Source organism: Asterias rubens, chromosome 5, assembly GCF_902459465.1.
Source record: "Asterias rubens chromosome 5, eAstRub1.3, whole genome shotgun sequence".
Lineage (NCBI taxonomy): Eukaryota > Metazoa > Echinodermata > Asteroidea > Forcipulatida > Asteriidae > Asterias > Asterias rubens.
This window is the reverse complement of record NC_047066.1, coordinates 20,044,199-20,064,008: the sequence shown is the minus strand read 5'-3', so window position 1 is coordinate 20,064,008 and position 19,810 is coordinate 20,044,199. Positions and strand designations below refer to the sequence as shown.

General features: G+C 39.7%; 2 protein-coding genes across 6 annotated transcripts; one reads left to right on the top strand and one right to left on the bottom strand.

Moving 5' to 3' along the window:
• Positions 1 to 148: 148 nt before the first annotated feature.
• Positions 149 to 3,852, bottom strand: LOC117290331 (coiled-coil domain-containing protein 86-like). Its single transcript, XM_033771666.1, has 4 exons — positions 3,001 to 3,852; positions 2,394 to 2,523; positions 1,737 to 1,811; positions 149 to 1,103 (listed from the first exon to the last, which is right to left on the bottom strand). Exons 1-4 carry the CDS (start codon positions 3,732 to 3,734, stop codon positions 1,002 to 1,004), a joined length of 1,041 nt encoding a protein of 346 aa, XP_033627557.1. The 5' UTR covers positions 3,735 to 3,852; the 3' UTR covers positions 149 to 1,001.
• Positions 3,853 to 4,242: 390 nt separating this feature from the next.
• LOC117290003 (arginine/serine-rich coiled-coil protein 2-like) lies at positions 4,243 to 18,403 on the top strand. Of its 5 annotated transcripts, none has more exons than XM_033771211.1 (10): positions 4,243 to 4,341; positions 5,444 to 6,080; positions 6,676 to 6,782; positions 10,197 to 10,289; positions 12,643 to 13,310; positions 13,741 to 13,809; positions 14,298 to 14,530; positions 15,147 to 15,391; positions 16,003 to 16,126; positions 16,597 to 18,403. In XM_033771211.1, the coding sequence occupies exons 1-10, from the start codon at positions 4,243 to 4,245 to the stop codon at positions 16,773 to 16,775; spliced, it is 2,454 nt and encodes an 817-aa protein (XP_033627102.1). In that variant the 3' UTR covers positions 16,776 to 18,403. The 5 variants fall into 5 exon arrangements, with proteins under 5 accessions (XP_033627102.1, XP_033627101.1, XP_033627103.1 ...); XM_033771210.1 differs by having other exon boundaries at positions 16,000 to 16,126; XM_033771212.1 differs by lacking the exon at positions 10,197 to 10,289 and having other exon boundaries at positions 16,000 to 16,126.
• Positions 18,404 to 19,810: the final 1,407 nt, after the last annotated feature.

Below are 19,810 nucleotides of genomic sequence, written 5' to 3'. Positions count from 1 at the left end.
GTATTTTGGCATTTAAATTAAAAATTAAGAAAACAACTTCTTTAAAATTTCCGCTCAGTGCTGGTCTGTTTCTCCAAAGACTCGATTAACTTGATCACACCACCTATATGAAATCCAAATTACAAAGTATAAACACATACACTACATGTATTTGTTGCTATTGTATTGTGTTTATTTTGCTAATACACGACATAGGATATTGGTATTTAATTATTTTAATACAGAGGTCGCTTGACATTGGGATTGTATAGTATGTACATGGACATGTAACTGTTTGTATTAGTGTTGAAATACCTATGTATGTGTTATAAAGAGTAAACTTGTAGGTACAACCATGTGTAAATCTTTTTTGAGGGAGTGTTGGCTCCGAAAAGAGCCGGTTTGGTCTCGATATTTGAACAGTATACTCTGCTCATCTTTAGGAGAAAATAAGAGATTTACACTTGGTTGTACCTGCAAGTTTACTATTCATTTCTAGTTTCTTCCTACTTCTCCACACCATGCAAAGCTTCAAATATACTTATGTACATATTGTTTGCCCTTCGTTCTTGTCACAATAAAGTTATAAATCACCGAATAGCCATATTAAATTTAAATGGTACAGTTTCTTGAAATAAATTGTCACCTACTCATAAATCAATTTAGATTTAATTTTTAACAAATCGGTTATTAAGTTAGACTGGTTTTTCCATCAGGTACAAATGTAGGCATATGTTCTGTGTACAAATATGTCCATAACCCAACATCAGGGCCCACCTCTGTCAGTGCCAAGTTTGCTATGTACAATCTGTTTTATGTATTCCAAAAAGCGCCATTTGTTTATGCATGTTATCGCTACAGGGCATTTTCAGCATAATACATTTTGTGAGAAATACTTTTTTCATAAAAGCTCAGGGGGCATTTTAGGTTTAAAGCGCCCCCTCCAAATAATTTTTTTTTAAAATAAAATAAAACAGACACCAAAAGAGCTAAAAAGGAGTCTCACAGTGTGTGACGGTAGACTAGGCAAAGATCTGCGCTGTATTGAAGTTCGGAATCTTTCTCATTTCCACCGTTCTCAGTTGTTTCTTCTTCATACGCTTTATTTTGGATGTATTCTTGATCTGTCAAAAAAAGGAATTGAATTTTGTTATGAAAGAAATAATTGATTGCATATTCAAACTGCCCTCTTGTCACCGAGCAAGCCAGGGCTCGATTTCACAAAGCACTAAGATTCATCTTTACAAAGGACTGAGTATACAGTGCTAACACACATCGGTGTATGGGTAAAAACCAAAATTAATATTTACAGATGAGTTGTCAGTATGACCAACGTGACTTGCATATTGGGGTCACATTTGCTTAGCAGTAAAGATCAAGCATATTTTTGTGTGAAGTTGACCCCTTGTGGTCTAGCTAGTGAAGACATTCACTCTTGAGTGCAGGGGTTGTGGGTTCGAATTACACTTGAGTAGCCCAATTGTTTTCCAGGCAGTACATGTACATTAAAAGCAATTAGTACACAGTAGTAATTCATCACACATCAGTTCAAGTATAATAATCAAAATAGCATTGAGAAATAGTTTTCATGAAATCAGAGTGAGACACTTCCCAAATCAAACACAGCTTGTTATGGAATCATGGCTTTAAAAATCTAGTTGGTGTTAATCCGGTTGCCGTTGGTTCGAATCCCGCTCTTGTAAATTTGTCTTTGTTCAACAACAAATCCTATAAGAACCCAGGCAACCAAATCTTACCACTTGCACCACCTCCGACTTGCGCTCATTCTCCAACTTCAGCTTCAACTTTTTTGCTCTGTGTTGTTTCTTTCTCTGAAATAAAAGAGGAAAGATTCAATTTTAGCGAGAATGCCAAGGGAGTGACTTAGTGAACCCATTGGAGAAAAGACAATGAAGGACACTCCAGTTTTGAATGTGGGAGGAAAATTCTTGAGAATTATTCAAGGGAAATCCTTGCAGTCAGGTAGGGACTGAAAACCCAATCCACATTATGACAAAGTGCCCCGAAGAGACTGGAAGACCCCTGCTCTAGCTGGAGAGCCTGACTGTAGCCCCCATTAGGTTGACAATGATGGATTGGCTTGTGTCATTCCGTTACCATGTCTACGAACCTCATAAACATCATGTAGATAAAGCACCAGAAAGTCCCATTCAAACATTTTTTGCTCTTTACGGTTGCAATAACATTAAGTTTGGCGAGATCTAATTTTTAAAAAGCTCTGCAAACGTGAAGGGCAAACACTTTCAAACAGGACTTTCTGGTGCTTCATCTACGAGGTTCGTGGAGATGATAGCAGAATGAACCCTTACAGTCATAGTTCTTGAAGTAGGCTCCCAGGCTCTCATACTATCTGGACAAATTGATCGATGGATGAAACCCCGTTTTATTTATACCTCGTTTTCCTTGGTTTTTGCATCCTTGAGCTCTGCCTCAAATAACTTCATGCTCTTCGTCTCCGCTTTCTGACTCATCTTCTTCTTCCAGGAAGTCTTCATGGGTTTGTCTTGCTTCATGCCATTAGATCTACATCCACAATACAAATAATTTGTAACGTTTAATGATTAACAATAATCTACAGTACATACTCAAATGTGTGGTGGTACGGTAGTATTTTTAATCACAAATAATTAAAAATAGCTCCATAAAATAGTGCCAGTAGTGCAGTACTTCGGACTCCTTCACAATTAGAAGAAGTGCAGAGTATGTATTATTGGAATGGCAAGGGTGTTGTACTTTGTTTTGTTTGTAGTGCATACTATTAGTATTACTATTTACTTAGCATACAAAAACAAAACAAATGTAAATTAATGTTTTACTTGAACTACATAAAACATAATTCTGACTGTTGCCATTCAGATTTCTTAATCTTCTTTGTTGTAACAAACAGGAACTTTGAACTTGCTTCAAAGTTGGGATAATCGACATTTCGTAACCCTCTCTCCTCGTGTCTGACAGTCTAATCGTAGACGATAGTACACGTGAAGTTCAATCTATATTTACCGAGACGTCTGCTCCGTCTTCCACTTCCGTCCAGATTTTGAAACGCCTTTGTGTTTGGTCACCTCCCCAATGAACGACTCCTTCTTGTATAACTTCATTATCTCCTTGGCGCTGATTACCTCCATCTTCTCAATCAAAGGCTGCTCGTTCTCCAAATCCAAAGTCGAACTCGCACTCACGTTCTCCTTTTGCAGTTCTTCATCGACACTGACGACAGCAGTTCTTTCGTCTTCCTTCACTATTTTAGCTTTCTTCGCTGATTTTGTAGGAATCACCGTTTCTTTTGTTGAGCTGGCATTATTGTTAGATTTTTGTTTTCCAGAAGATGAAGATGATGATGATGCTTCTCCTTTTGTAGTTGAATTTGTTACAGATGAAGATGGTGCATCTTTTGAGATTTCTTCAGTTTGCTTTTTTTCAGCACTCTTTCGTTTTCTGTTCCTCTTTTTCTTCTTCTTTGGTGTCTCATCCCCTGTCGTTTCTATGACAACTGCATCCTTCACTGGGTCTGGTTTAGGAACTTGAACTGTGGAAACTGGTTGTTGTTGTTTAACTACCTCTTCTTTTGCTGCTGTGGTCGTGGATGCTGCTGCTGATGTCTGTTTTGGTTTTGCTCTTCTCGTTTTGAGGCTGGTATTTTGTGCCACCAAATCTTCAACCTTCTTGCTGGCTTCCTGAGGTTTGTCATCAACAGACTTGGTGTCTTTGCTCTGACGACTTCGAGTTAAAACCATTTTGATTCCTGCGAAATTCTTCTCAGTGTTTACTGCTGAACTCCAGTCCAGAAACTCCACCAATTGTAGTACGAAATACACGTGCAAAATATATTGCACATAAACCACGTGTAATAAATAAGACAAGCGTAGTTCACGCTCCCATTCCTGGTTCAACGAACTTTGCACAAAATTGGGCTACAGTATGGACTCATCCACAACTTTTTAGGGATGTCAATAATTATTGCGTTTCTTTGAAATATTGTTGTTATGCTATTTTGCTCACATTTGGCAAATTAAGTTACAATTAATATCAAGATATAATTTTATTGTAATTAAAAATCTGTATTATTCAAAATTACACTTCACAGACTCACATAATCTAATTTTTTTAAGTGTAATTGAAATAACCCCCTAAATTTCAATGAAGTCAGCCCCAAAGCTTGCGGCGTGCGCCTAATCTTGCGTTTTTGCTAGCCGGTCAAAAACATAACAGAGCATCCGGGTAGCGCATCCGGGTATTTTCAAGATGGACGGGATCTCTGGCTACATCAGCGATTCGAGTGAAACAAAAAGTGGTGAAAATTCACCTGGTTTTCACGCTCTAAATGAAGATATGTTGAAACGGGTAAGTAGTGAACATTGTTTCAATTATTCTAACATTCAATGACTGAACAGAAAATATGCAAACTAGTCACAATTATGCTTTATTCAAGAAAAAATGAAAACGGTAAAAATAAAGGCTTTTTATAATTTTAGGAGCCGTTTGTAATTTGTTTGTTATTGCCGATTGAGGGCGCTTTACCATTGTAGTACGGTTAACGGTACGGGGTTACGTGCGGTGCATGTGATGAATAATTTAACAGATTTTTTGTAAAAAAAAAAGTAAATATCACAAATATTTTGTTGTTTTAGAGTTTGTTATGACTATGAGTGCCAAGATTTTGGTTTCGCGTTTCTGTGTTGGAGGTGGGCTGCTGGTTTAGCAAATGGGAGAGGCATATGTCACTGGACTGGGTCCTTTTTTATGTTTCTTAGTTTTGTTTTGGGTTTTGAATTAGACTTTTTTTGCGGGAAAAATTGTTATTTTTGTGTTTATTTTGAAACCAACCGGGTGTGACTTTCTTTTATTGAACCTTTGGAAAGTTTTGCCGATGAGGGCTAGGCCTAGGGGCAAGGCAAGTAAGTGTTGGAAACCTTTCTGTATCCCATAATCCTGCCACCACTTTTTCATTTGTTATGAAATGAAATTCCTTTTTGTAAAGATGAGTGAAAAAGTGGTGGCAGGATACCGAAAGTTCTCAAATTGTAAGTGAGTCCATTGTGAGTAATATGCAATCAAGCGCTGTAAAATTATGAAATCAATTAATAAAATGCACTTTTGGTTACACATATTTTTCTGTTATTGTTATTGATTCTGGTTAACAAAATGAATGAACTTTGTCTCATAAATGAAATGGAGGGAATTTTGATTTTTGGAAGAGTACATTATGAATGATTTACTCACTACTTACTACTATTTGAATGAGCACCATACATTCATTAAACCTAGTGTAAATTTAGATTGAATAAAGAACGTGGTTTAAAATATGTCAGATTGCCAGGACTTGTTCAGAATTTAGGCCTACATGTTCATTGTTACTGGTACTTGAAATACTCAATGTTTATCAAATATTTCCTAAGAAGTTTTTTGTGGGAGTTTCAACCATGTTTTAATTTTCTTTTCGTAGATTCGAGACAAGAGATTAAAGGTGACTTCACAGCAAAAGCAAACTAGCAGTAGCGGTGCCGGGAATTCTATACTTACTGCTGTTGAGCTCGTTGAAGTAGACACTAATAACTCAGTTCAAACAAAGATACCAGTGGCTGTAATTGACTCTACTGGTAGTACTCTCGACCAGCGCGAAATCATGACAGCAACAAAAAAGGATGAAGTTACATCTGAGGAGCTGGTCAAAGAGAGAAAATCTCGCTCTCGGTCCAGTTCAGCAGCCACATCTCGCTCACGGTCAAGATCACCAAAACATTCGAAATCATCAAGACGCAGACGTTCAAGATCCTCGTCCCCAAAACGAAGAAGGTCCAGAACACCCAAAAAGAAAAAACGCTCCCGGTCCAGAACACCAAAGAGGAAGAGGCGTTCAAGATCCCGATCCCCCAGGAGGTCAAGGTCCCGGACACCAAGGCGACGTAAGAGGTCTCGATCTAGAACACCAAAGCGTCGACGTCGCTCTCGATCCAGAACACCAAAGAATCGTCGGAACTATGCATCAGGATCCAGACGGAAGCGGAGTCGCTCAAGGTCACGGGATAAGAAGCGGAGATACAGTCGGTCACATTCTAGAGAACGACGAAGATCACCTGGTGGTAAGTGTCAAACAGGCCTGAACACTTTCTTCAATAATAAAGGGTACCCTATGAGGAAATTGCAATTTTCCACTGGGGCTTTTCAATGGCACCAATGCAATGACCATGGGCAGGGAGGCAATCGCCTTCGTGAAGTATCAGGCTATGATATGAGTGTATTTTGTTTTAGATTTTTTGTTTTGATAGTCTAGCTTCTCTTGGGAGGAATATCATTATACGTTAGTAATATTTCAATGATTCATATTCTTCATTTAGTGTATTTCAGAGTCCAACAGTTTGAAGAAGAGTCCTAGGAAATCACTAAAAGTAGTCGGGATGAAATGTTAAACTCGGAAACAACTTACTCTGTGCTGTTAGTTGACCATGGCATCTTTATAAGCCATGCAACATGACTTGCTGTGAAATATTTTGAACAAAATAATGAACAAACTTATGAAGTTGCAATGTTTTCAAGCTCTGATGTTCAAAGAATGTAGGTTATTAACAATAATAATGATAGTTCCTTTGACCATAACAGTTCTTCTTTACAAACAAATATTTTAAATTTGTCTTACTATGAATTTACTTAAACACTCTAAATTTGTTTACCCAAAAGGATCCAAAAGAAACAAACGGGATAGAAGCAAAAGTCTCAGTAGGAGTCGGAGCAGAAGTCCAAGCCACAGTCCTAGTCAGACTCCTGATCGCACACGAAGTGCAGACGTAAGTACATTTTTGTTAAGAATATGCAAAAGACCAAATAGTTTAAGTATTTTAGTGTCATGAAGGTGTGTGAGGTAGATCAAGTACACGATGGAATTGTACACAATCTGGCAAATCATGGAATGCACATTATTTATTTTTTAAAGAAAAAATAATCTTTAAACAAAACGTCATCTTCTATTCTTCAGTCATAAATGTTTGTGGTATGAACTGATACTTTTCCTGCTATCTGATCATTGTGTAAAAGTATGATGTTTTTGAGAGACATATTTCAAATAGAACCAGAATGTTGCTATTTTTGACACTCTTATCTCGAGGTGAGATAAAAACAGTTTGTCACGATTGCTGCATGGATTCAAAAAAAGGTTCTTCAGCTTGTAGTGATCTTATACCAGCTGAGTATCACTCGAGCCTAATGATGACCTGCTACAGCCTGTAAAGTTTCCTTTGGTCGGTCTCGGACTCCTTACCCCGTCTCAATCCAAGATTCTGACCATGGATATTGACTCCTCTCCCCAGGAGCAACTGGACAGGCTGGAATGCAAACTGGATGAGGTTGTCAGTAAGCTTAACCGCTTGGAGACTTTACAGTGCAGTATGGTTCAGAGTATTGCACGCGTCACCCAGCGGGTTGAGTCCATACAAAAAAACGCCAGCTCTGATGATAACTATGGTTTAGACACCGCCCTCGGTATGGAGGATGGTGGCTCTAGTGCTGCGTCACAATTTGAGCCGATGGCAATCTGTGACATAAAGAAGGAAGAGGTTGAGGATGATTCGGCATATTCAGAGTTTCAGGTCTTTGAGAATCACTCGACAGCCTCCTCTCCTATGGCCATGGAAGCCTTCAACAGCTTTCCGCCTGGCTCAAGTACAACCCTTGAAACAATACCTAGTGATAAGTGTGCTATAAGACAGGATACAAAAGCCAATGGTAGCACTCTGAGTGTTACTGAGCAGCCATGTTCAACTGCTCAATCTCCTCATCAAAAAATGGCTGCATTCTCTGGCATTATGGCTGATCAAAGGAACATGGTTCAAATTACTCCAACTGGAATTTTCACCATCCGACAGGACACTTTGTTCAAGGATGTTCCTCTAAATTGTGTGCAACCACCATCCTCTTCTGCTGTGCCTGCGGACTTGTTTCCCAGTATAGTGGCTGGGCCAAGAAGAGCAGTTCCCACAGCGGTTTGTACTGTCAGGCAAGATTTAGAGGCGAATGGTGGTTTACCAGTTAAAACTAGACAGCAACAATTGTCTGCCTTGAGTGCTCAAAAACCAAACACTGTGGATGCTTACCCTGTAGCTTCCCAAAGTACATGTAGAACAGTTCAAGCGATTCCAACTGGGATTTGTGCAAGCAGATACAATAAGTCGGTCGGGTCTGAATTTCCAAGTGGCACTCCTCAGCAGTTCTTTAACTCAACTTCCCCACCACCTGCCTCTGTTCCTGGTGTGACGGAAACTTACATTTACTCCAACTCTATGGCTGGCCTAAAAAATATTAGACCAAAACCCGCCGGCATTCAAACTGTCAGACAAGACTCAATTGCCAAAGACGGTTTTCCAGCATTTTGTCCTGGTAGAGCCCGACCATGTGTTGCTCCTGCCACCCCCTCCAATTCAGATGCACTTGTTGAGATTGGTGTATCAGGTGCCGAGCATCCAGTACTTATCAGGCAATATCTAATGGAGCAGGCCATCTTCAAGAGTGTAGAACCTCATCGGTATGCCTGTGAGCTCTTGGGCCATCTGTTCGGACCTGAAGAGTTGTCAGTGAGTAGTTTCAGAGGGGAGACCATGACTCAGGACGGCTCTATGACTGTCCAGTTGGATCAACATCGTATGAATGCCATTCTGCACCAAACAGAGTTGGAGTTCCCCGGTTCCACTGCAACAAGTCAGAAAATATCTGTCATTAAGAAGGCTGTCAATGCTAAGTGCAGGAAAGCAAGATATAACATGAAAATGGAGCTAAGGCGCTCCTGCGTCGTGTGTGAAAACAGGCAATAAATTTATTTCATGGACAAGCTGAGGTTGGTCCAGGGCTGAGTAATACTTCACAGAGGGTAACTCGCCTACTTGCCCCTTTGGTTATTGCATTGGTGCCCTTTGATTTATTCCAGTAGAAATAAAGACTGCCATCAAAGAGATGGCCTTGCCCTTTCAAGTCGTCATGGGTCTGGGCGACTTTGGTGTACAATGTCACACTAAAATATGGTGCAAATTTCAAAGTGGGTTTGTTTATTGCAGAATTTTCTCTCAATACTCAAATTTGGGACCAGTACAATCCACATATCTACTGAAATGACTGATAATATATTTAAACTAGACTTGATCTATGGATGCTGAAGATATTTTAATACTAAATAATTCAACAAACTCAACCAAGATTTCCTTTTTCAGGGTTGCATAAATACACACATGGTGTGTAGATGACGAAACGCTAAGGTTGTACATTTTTTATTTCATTACTTTAAACGATACCAAGTCTGCCTCACATATCTTAAAGTGCACATGTACAGTATGTATTCAATGTTAGTTATAATTGTTTAAAATGACAAATGCAGTTTTGCATGTAAATTTGTGGATCTGTCCATCAATGTCCACACTAATGTTAACAATGTATTTTTAATTTTGTTTAAGTATTGGCTATTTGTTCCACATGAAATATTAAACCTTTTGAATTTATCTTTTGCTGGGTTGTACATTTCTATCTTTGTTATTCCTAGGATGAACAAGTTGTTATTCCAATCCAAAACGGGTTCATCAATTTGAATAAGAATGATAATGATTAAAAAAATAAAAAAAATTAATAGGAAAATCTCTGTCCTACATTAGATTTCTAGCCGTCATACACAATCTTTACTATAGACCTTATGCATTGACGTCATCCAGCGGCCATCTTAGTGGAAAAACGGTGACCAAACAATCAAAACGCACAGATTTGTACGCTAGGTGCACAGGATTGGCCAATGAACAACCTCCTTTTGACCTCTAGGTGAGGGCGCCCTACTGAAATGACGTCATGTGCATAAGGTCTATTGTGTGAAATTTGTCAGTTGGACTACTGATTCTTTGATTGATTTACTTGGATTTTTCGTCGCTCTAACATGTCTAACAAAATCCAATACCAAACTAACTTGACACACTGTTGGACTCTGATAATGGTGGTGTGTCTGATCCCACGTACAGTTTAAAGCATAATCAGTTACTGTAGCTAGTATTTTTCTCAGTTCAGCAGAATGAAGAAGAAAAGAAAAACATTTTGAAGTTTGATGGTTTGGGTGGGTAGGATTAGACCAAAAACCCACTGTAGTTCTTAAACGCCCTTTATAAGCCAGGTTAGGGTCAGATGTTATGAGTCCAAATGATAACCCGCTTTGCCATATACAACAATATACTATTCAGCCTGGCTCACCGCCCCGTGAGTCAGTTGGATCCAAGCGCCGGGATAGCAACCCCGTCGTTGAAGCTCCGCCCAAGCAAAGCATGGCACATCAGGTGAATATTATTATACGCTATTTATGACCAGACAAAGACACTAACGACTCTTGACAATTGCTACAATTATGTAAGGTCAGCTACATCTGCCACATGTTCTTTTTGTAAAAATAGTCAATGGCCCGACTTTCAACCGTAGCAGAGTCTTGAAAACTCTGCTATGGTCGAAACGTCAAACCATTAACAATTTTTTGCATACCATACATAACATGTACATGTAGGTCCTTATGGTTGGTAAACAGTTTTGAAACAGCTAATTCTATTTTCTCATTGTGTATTTTTATGATAGTTACTGTATGTCTGACTCTGAAGGCATGTCTTAGGTAAACTTGAGGTCACGTTTAGGCCTGATACGTCAGAGGGCATGAAGGCAATTGCCTCCATGCCCCTTGTCCTTGCTTGAGTTGGTAATGGTACCCCGTGTAGAGGACCAACTGCCCTGCCCTTACAAGAATGAAGTACAATGTATGAGGCCTATATGTTTGAGGTCATGAGGTCACGCACAGCCTTGTAGCCTTCAGAGGGCATGAAGGCAATTGCCTCCATGCCCCTTGTCCTTGCTTGAGTTGGCAATGGTACCCTGTGTAGAGGACCAACCGCTTGCCCTTACGAGAATGAAGTACAATGTATGAGGCCTATATGTTTGAGGTCATGAGGTCACGCACAGTCTTGTAGCCTTCAGAGGGCATGAAGGCAATTGCCTCCATGCCCCTTGTCCTTGCTTGAGTTGGCAATGGTACCCTGTGTAGAAGACCAACCGCTTGCCCTTACGAGAATGAACTACAATGTATGAGGCCTTTATGTTTGAGGTCATGAGGTCACGCACAGCCTTGTAGGCCTCAGAGGGCATGAGGGCAATTGCCTCCATGCCCCTTGTCCTTGCTTAAGTTAGTAATGGTACCCTGTGTAGAAGACCAACCGCTTGCCCGTACAAGAATGAAGTACAATGTATTAGGCCTTTATGTTTGAGGTCATGAGGTCACGCACAGCCTTGTATTTTTAGGCCCAAGTTACCTTTTTGTGAAACAGCAAATGGCAATATTGATTTTTTTTTTTTATTGGACCCCAAAATAACAGGTGTTCACATGTGCAAGAAAATCTAAAAACAAACATTCATTAACAGTGTGGTAATGGTTTCGCTTTGTGGTATTGCAAACTCTGTAATAAAGGAGCATGGTTTTTGTATTTTTTTTTTTTAACAAAAAGTTGCGCAAACTCTACATTATTGGCTGTGTGACATTCGGTTAGTGGGTTCCTGATGTATTGTATGAATGAGCAAAGAGGGAGTGCCATCATCAAGATACATTGTACATGTAGTGTCATCTGTGTACAAATGTTGTTTAAATGTTTCCTGGACAAACTGTTTCCTGGTGTTTTTTGCATCGAGTTGAATGTGGTTTGCGAGCATCTACACTGACTGACATCAATATTTAATTGCTCTTGTTCAGAGGATTGTTCATTTTGTAGTAATAATTGGAAAAAGACCGTTTCTTTTGGGAATCCCAGACAAACAGATACAATGTACTTCAAGGAAGCATGTATTCGACAGATACGTGCCATGAGTCATCATATTTATAGCTACAATAACCAATTCAAATCTTTTCTATTTTATGACACAATTTAAACTTGACCAACAGACGAACTAATGATGGTATGCAGGTATGCCTAGTTGGAAGCATGTATTCAACAGATACCATTGGTCATCAAGTTTATAGTTACAATAACCAATTCAAATCTTTGCTATTTTATGACACATTTTAAACTTGACCAAAAGACAAACTAATGATTGTTTTCTTTTTGAACCTTGATCTGCTTTTAAAGGGAAGGTACACTATTGGTAACTGCAAAAGACCAGTGTTCTCACTTGGTGTATCTGAAGATATGCATAAAATAGCAAACCTGTGAAAATTTGAGCTCAATTTGTCATCGGAGTTGGGAGATAAAAAAACACCCTTGTTGGACGAATTTGTGTGCTTTCAGATAGAAATAAAAGACTTCTAGCTAGAAAGTAGAAGTCTTTTATTATTTTAGCTCTATTTCAAAATCTATGCTACTTCAGAGGGAGCCGTTTCTTAATGTTTTATACTATCAACAGCTCTCCAATGCTCGTTCCAGGTCAGTTTTTAAGTTAATATTTGTTTTGAGTAATTACCAAACATGTACCTTCCCTTTAAATGATAGGCATACAAGATTCAAATGTGTACATGTATTTTCCAGAGTGCTAAAAAAAAAGCTTTGGTACAGTTTAAAATGTGTCACACATACTGATGGTGTAACATCAGAGCCTGGTTCCGAAAACACTAACACTGTTTTGTTGGGCCATTTCCCTGAAAGAGCATTCTTCCCACAACAGGAGAGCAGCGTCACGTCGTCATCCCCACTCCGGCCTGATGAAGTCAGCTCCTCCAGGAAGAAATCTGTGTCCAGTTTCCATGAGGATGAAGATGCCTTGAAGCGAGGATCCCGTTCCCCGTCCCCCGGTCGCCATGCTGCGTCCAAATCCCGGTCCCTATCGCCAAGGAGAATCAAGAAAAGCCGGAAGGCCAACTCTAAGACTGCTCGCTCACCTTCGTCATCAGGAAGTGATCGGAGGGCGTCGCTTTCTCCGAAAAGAGGCTCCCGTTCAAAGGGACGGAAGAGAGATTCGAGATCCAGATCTCTCACGCCAAAAAAGGACAGGAAGTCCAAATCATCCAGAGCCAGGGAGTCTCGATCGAGGTCGGCCTCGCCTGGAAAGAAGCAGCTGAAGTCAGCCCGTAGATCCCTATCAAGATCACTCTCGCCAAAGAAATCCCGCAGATCCCGTAGTAGATCGCCAAAGAGACATCGTCGGAGGTCTCGTTCGAGATCTCCGAAGCGCAGCAAGTCCTCAAAGTCAAGGCGTAGATCTCGCTCCAAGTCCCCTCCTCGTCGGAAATCCAGGTCTAGGTCAAGGAAGAGGTCACGATCGAGGTCACACAAGAGATCCAGGTCTCGCTCCAGAAAGAGGTCACGTTCACCAAGGCGCCGTAGAAAGTCAAGGTAAGTAAATAATATTTTTATTTTTTTATTTTCCCGAATAAAAATCTAGTCCAGAAAGCTTACAATTGTTTTTTGCCCAAGAAGATCTAAACAGAGACGAGAAATATCAGTCTGCTTGGTACAAAATTAATGTTTAACTTTTCTCAAAATAAAGTAAGTCATTGTCTTTGATGAACTTCTCTAGCACTGAGAATACTGTTGCCAAAAGCTCATTTGGAATCTACAACTTCATGAGTTATCAAAAGGCGAAAATGCTGTCTTATAGATCTGGAGCCCAGTTTTTGTCAGCAATGACTGTCACCCCTGTTTAAAAGAAATTTCCATTCCAAGCTGTGTGATTTAACACCCTTGCTTGTCGTCAAAGATTTTCATGCCAGTTTGAGTTAATAGTTGTCATTGACTTTTATGTTTTGTGTTTTCTTCATGGTAGATCAAGAACCCCTCCTCGCAGGAGAAGACAGAAGTCTAGATCACGATCTCCACGCCGGCGACGCTCAAGGTTATTGTCAATTTACATTTTAAGAAGAAGCCATTTGTTGTACAATTCCCTTAAAATGCATTTGTAATTTTGATGTAAATACAATCTCTTGGTATTGACATGACACTATTTTGTTGTCAAAATGAAAAGGCACAAGACAGATCAAGCCTAAAGCTCAAACATGTCAAACTCCTGCTTATGTATCCCCTACTCAGACTGTAGGATCATCTCATAATTATGTTTAAAGCTGCTTATTAATAATCTGCTTACATGTAATTTATCTTTCACTCATTGTGCGCCACTGAGTACTGATATGTGCGCTATATAAGAAGCCACTATTATTAGTATTATACATGTTTATTTTATTGTTTTGTTTATGCGAATTTGATGGCTTTTTCATTAGGCGTTTTACAAATTAAATGTCTTCATCATTATTACCATTATTATTACTATTAAAAGTACAACTCGAAGATGCATTATAAGATTTGTGACTTCTTAAAACTTTGTAGATCTTGGAGTCCAAGGAGGCGTCGTAGTCACACCCGCAGCCGTAGCCGTAGCCGCAGCATCTCCACCTCTCCTCTGACCCGTGGGAGGGACGCCGCCATGCATGCCCAGGAGGCTCTGGCTAGACGGCTAGAGAGAGCCAAGAAGCTGATGGAGATGAAGGAGAGACGGGACAAGGATGAGAAGGAGAGGGAGAAGGTCCTGAAGCTGGAGACGGATGACACGCTTGAGAAAGGTATTGTAGTGTGAACCATTCCTTGAATCTCAGGCATGCAAGTTTTCTCTTTTTCATGTTTTACTGTGTGTAAGACAACACGCTTCAGAGCAACAGTGATTTAGTTTACTTATTTTGTCCCTGACCGCAGGCCTAATACTTCACGGAGGCAACGAAGGCGATAGCCTCCATGCCCCCTGGTCATTGCCTTGGTGCCCTTGAAATGCTCTGCAGCAGAAATTTACAATTTCCTCCTAGGGTGTTCTTTACCAAGGAGAAAATGCCTTTGTGCCCTTGCCCTTTAGAAAACAAAGCATACAGACTTGTATCCAAGGCAAGCAACTTTTCAACTGGGTGCAATTTCATGGCACTGCTTACCACAGAATTCTGCTAAGCAGTATTTTTTGCTCAACAGTTTTATGAAAGTTTCATGGCTTTGCCTTCTGCCGCATTATGCACTTCCGATCACCAACAGTCAGTTCGAGGGCACACGCACACTCTGATGACTATGTCTTCAGAGCTTGAGTCTGGTGCGCTAGATATCACACCACACCAAGTTCTAAATTCTTGGGAAAAACCCTGTACCTTATGTATAAAAAGGCATCATAATCACTTGTGCTAAATTCTGTTTATTTAGAAATTGCCAAAGGAGTGGAGAGCAACACGACATCCCTGAATCCACCCCCTCTGATGTCACTAACACCCATGGGTATAGACCCCCTCATCCAAGCAGCTGCCGCTGCCGCAGCCATGCAGGCAAAGGTTCTGGCCCAAACTGGAATCAGCATGCCCAAGTATTACAACCCACTGACAGTCAACCCTGTACAGATAGCGGAGCAGACACGCAAGAGGAAACTACTGTGGTCTGCTAAGAAAGAGGATGTAAGTACATGGCCCAATTGGGGTGTTCAACTGATTAAAGAAATAAAAAGACCTGTGTGTTTAAAATCTTGACTATACAGTCCACCCGCATTTTAACATTTTGCAACTTGCCAAATTACATGTACCTTACTATAACAAGAATGTTGTTTTCAGAGGGCAGGAAAACAAAGAAACCCAAAGCAGAAATAAGATTCAGAAATTCCGAATGTGCTTTTCATATATTAAAGCAGAACCTCTTCTTAACAGTGCTCTTCATAAGGAGAGCTGGTTTGATCCAATTTTATAAAGCTGTTTAGCAAAAAATACTACGTAGCCAATATCTTCACTTAGCAAAAGTTGGGTGAGGGACCAGTCACAACAATTTGTATAAGCCTTAAGGAATTGTGGCTGGTTGGCTGTTTCTGCTAAACTAAGATTGTTCTGTGCTTAGTAATATTCTGTGCTTACAGGCTTTATGAAATTGAGTCCATTGCATGCAGTAAGGATATTTTTAGTCTTGTATAGACATTTGTATAAACTTTGTACCAAGTAAAACGTTAAAATAAGTAAAAGGTTTTACATGTCCAACAATTCAGAATGAGAATTTTGATTTTGCTTTTGAACACTAGAAGATTGCAGAGAAAGTGTCAAGTAACCAGTGGGAGAGGACATCGTTTGATGATAATGAGACCAAGGCCAAGTTCCGCCGCTTGATGGGGATCAAGGAAGGAGAGGAGATACCCGAGCAAGGAACAGGTAAGAAGAGGTTTCCAGGCATGAGAAACTCCAGACTATTATTTCGCTTCGAAGTAATGTGGTTATTTAAACAGATATCAGTTTTGCCCCCAAATTTAAATATGAGAAGCGTTGCTGTCAGTAATGTTTCTCAGATTGTCAAGTCCTACCTGTTAAAGGATGTGGGTACTTTTTTTAACACAAAGCATAATGTCCACAGATTTACATTAAACTGCCTACACACATCATTGAGAGGGTCAAACCAAAATTAACGTACAGCTCGTTCTGTCCTGAAAATAAGTTGCAATACTTGGGAAATGGTTTTGTATGCATAGCAAAACATTTAGACTGAACTTTTGTTGTGCACACTGAATGGCAACACTGAGTAGCAAATGGTGGTTCTTGAGTGCAATTGAGACAATTTGTGTTGCATTTTTGCTCTGCTATATAAGGGAAATCCATCACTGTTCATTTCTTTCTTTCTTTGGCAGATCAAGGTGACACAGCACGCCAGCAAGAAGAAAGAGTCAAGCTATTCCACCAGTTGGACCAGGAGTACCAGATAGCTCGTGTAAAGACCCACACCCAGAGAAGCTTTGGACTTGGGTTTGGGCATGGAGGAGGCCCTGTCATCCAGCAGGCACCCACTCCCCCAACCACCTCCTCATAGCTAAGGAGTATATAGTTTTTGTAACTTGGAGCCAAGAATAGACCCGTGTTGACCACTTGCACGAATGTCACACTCGCCGACTGTGCCACGCTCACCATGTTGGTGGGCAATAGGTTTACGTGTAAACGCCGCGCCGCCTAAAAAGCGTACTTTTTGAAAAACGCACATTGACATTGACCACCAAAATGGCACATCCAAAATTATTCTGATGATGACGTCGGGTGAATAGGGTCAATACATGTATGTGAAAGAACTTGTAGGCTGCTGTTGCATTTAACACCTGTTTTAAAGACAGGCGGGACTGCTACGGTCAATCTTTCTACTTCTAGCGCGTCAAGTCGCTTCTTATTGTTTTGAGATCAAACTTTTCATGTACTTAATTCAGAATTTGGTTTGGCGTGACTCTGAAGCGCCTGTCTGAAACAGGTTTAAGTTGTTTGAAGACTAGTTAGGACCATGCTGGACCTGAGTTACCAGAATTAAACATTTGATAACTCGAGGTATCTGGAGATTGAACCTGGATAACCATGGTAAACCTTTAAAAAAACTTGAGACTAACTCTGCAGGCCTCAAAATAACCAACAGCACCCACAGCAATTGTAGTGGTGCCCTGTGCTTTTGCTGTGGTGCCTTCTGCAATGTTCTTTAAGAACATTGCAGAAGGCACCACAGAATACAATATACAAATTAACATTTTCCCCCATAGCGGTGTCCCTTACCAGAGGCAAATTAATTTTTCATTCGCCCGATAAAATCTCAAAGCACGTATTACTTTATTGGTATGCAGAGTTTGTTTGAACTGTGAGACCCATTTTATATAGCACGTTGAATTGTTTACGAGGTAACATTGCTATGCAGAGCTTATTTGAATTATGAGACCCATTTATATAGCCACTGAAATGTAGGTACTTCTGCCCACTCTGCAGTGGCTATTAGATTACAGCAATGTATATTTACAGGCAGGTGTAAATTTAGTGAAACTGTAATGGACAGTGTTTTTCTTTCTCTTTTTCAATTGAGGTCAAAAAGTAACAGCTCGATGTGGTTTTATATTCGGTACAAGTAGATTTAGTAGTTTATTTTGTAAAATATATCGTATCGATTACTGTGAGTTACAATCCTGTAGTTGGTGGTTCTTGTAGCTAGTTTCTTTTACAGTATGACTGGTTGAGAAAGCTTGTCTGTTTACAATGCAGTGTGCCCTCTACAATTTTCCCCAAGAGAGACTGGTCGATTAAAACAAAGTCACACCCCTGCTCCACAGTGTCCGGGTGGTTGGGATGTTTAAATGGCTGACATGGCCGAGATGAAGATTATATCCAGACTGTGACAGAACTGCTTTGCAACGAACTTAAATAATTATAATTTCTTCTCTTCACCCAGGAATAATGGGGTTCCTGCGAGGGCAAAGATGGTTCTTGTGAACATTTTTACTTGATGCACTACTTACTTGGCAGAATATACCGTGCATTACCAAGGGAGCTGAGATGATTTAATGGACAAAATGAATGGCTTTGTGACCAAAGGTAATAATGTTCATAATAAGATGCAAGTATTGACCCCTTGCACGCACGTCACAAGTGATGACTGTGCCACGCTCACCATTTTGGTGGTCAATAGGTTTACATGTAGATGCCCTGTCGCCTAAAATGCGCACTTCACTGAATATTATAAGGCACAGTGACATTGCCCACCAATATGGCGCATCCAAGATTATTCTGATGATGACGTCGGGTGAATTGGGTCAATACAGCCTGTGCTGCCAAGTATGTAGGGCACCAAGCTACAAACTATCTCGGACCTCATAGGTACCCATTAACCCTGTAGGTGAATTATACTCAGCGACACATGTTTCATGACTAGGAACTAAACCCACACCCTTATGACTCGGCCACCAGAACTTGTCCTAAACAAATCGTGTGGGATGTCTCGTATCTAAAGGAATAGGTGGAAAGAGGCAACAACAAATATTTTTACGGTTGACCAAATTAATATAAAAAGAATTAATTTACAAGACTTGAATACAAAGTTGTGCACTTCTTAAAGGCACTTCCCCTTTCTACTCTTGCAACAAGAAAATATGCTTTGTGCTTTCAATGGAAAAATAGCTTTAGTGTTTCTTAACTTGAGTTTTTTTTTTAGAAGTGAGTTTGTGAAGATTAAAGATTTGTTTTGGTATTCTGTTTTTTCAAATGTATTGCTAAGCTTTTGACATTGTCTTGTATGGAGTTTTCCTATGAATAATGTGGATACAATTGCTTCACAGACTTTGTTAGTGGGGTGTCATTGGTATTGCTGTATATTACTGTGAAAAGCCATTGACACTTTTATTACAAACAGGTTTCTTATGGTACATGTAAAAGTGTACAGGGAAATCTGGAGGTATTTAAAAGTAGAAATGTTTTATGTTCCTCTTCAAAAACACAATATTGTTTAATGTTATTTCATATATTAACTTTCTTGAAAACTTCTTAAAGCAACATGAGCTGTAACTGTTATTATCCAAGTTCATTTTGCTTTGCTGTTTGGATATAATAACGCCTGATTAAATATAGTTTTTGAAAAAGTGATTCATCATTTGAAAACTTGGAAGTTTTTAATTTATTTTTCATTTGTGGGCACTTGTGTATTGATTTACATGCCCTTATGTATACTTTGTTATGTACCTTATTGGGCAAATAGTTTGATGGCTTGTACAGGTTGACAACTCTTTTTAAGAAACTGGACACTGGTGTATCTCAACATGCATAAAACAACAAACCTGTTTGAGCTCAATCGGTCACCGAAGTTGTGAGATATTAATGAAAGAAAATAACACCCATGTCGCACCATGGTCACGCGAAATTGTGTGCTTTCAGATGCTTGATTTCAAGACCTCAATTTCTAAATATGAGGTCTCAAAATCAAATTCGTGGAAAATTACTTATTTCTCGAAAACTACGTCACTTCAGAGAGAGCTGTTTCTCACAATGTTTTTTTATTATCAACCTATCCCTATTACTCTTTGCCAAGTAAGGTTTTATGCTAATAATTAT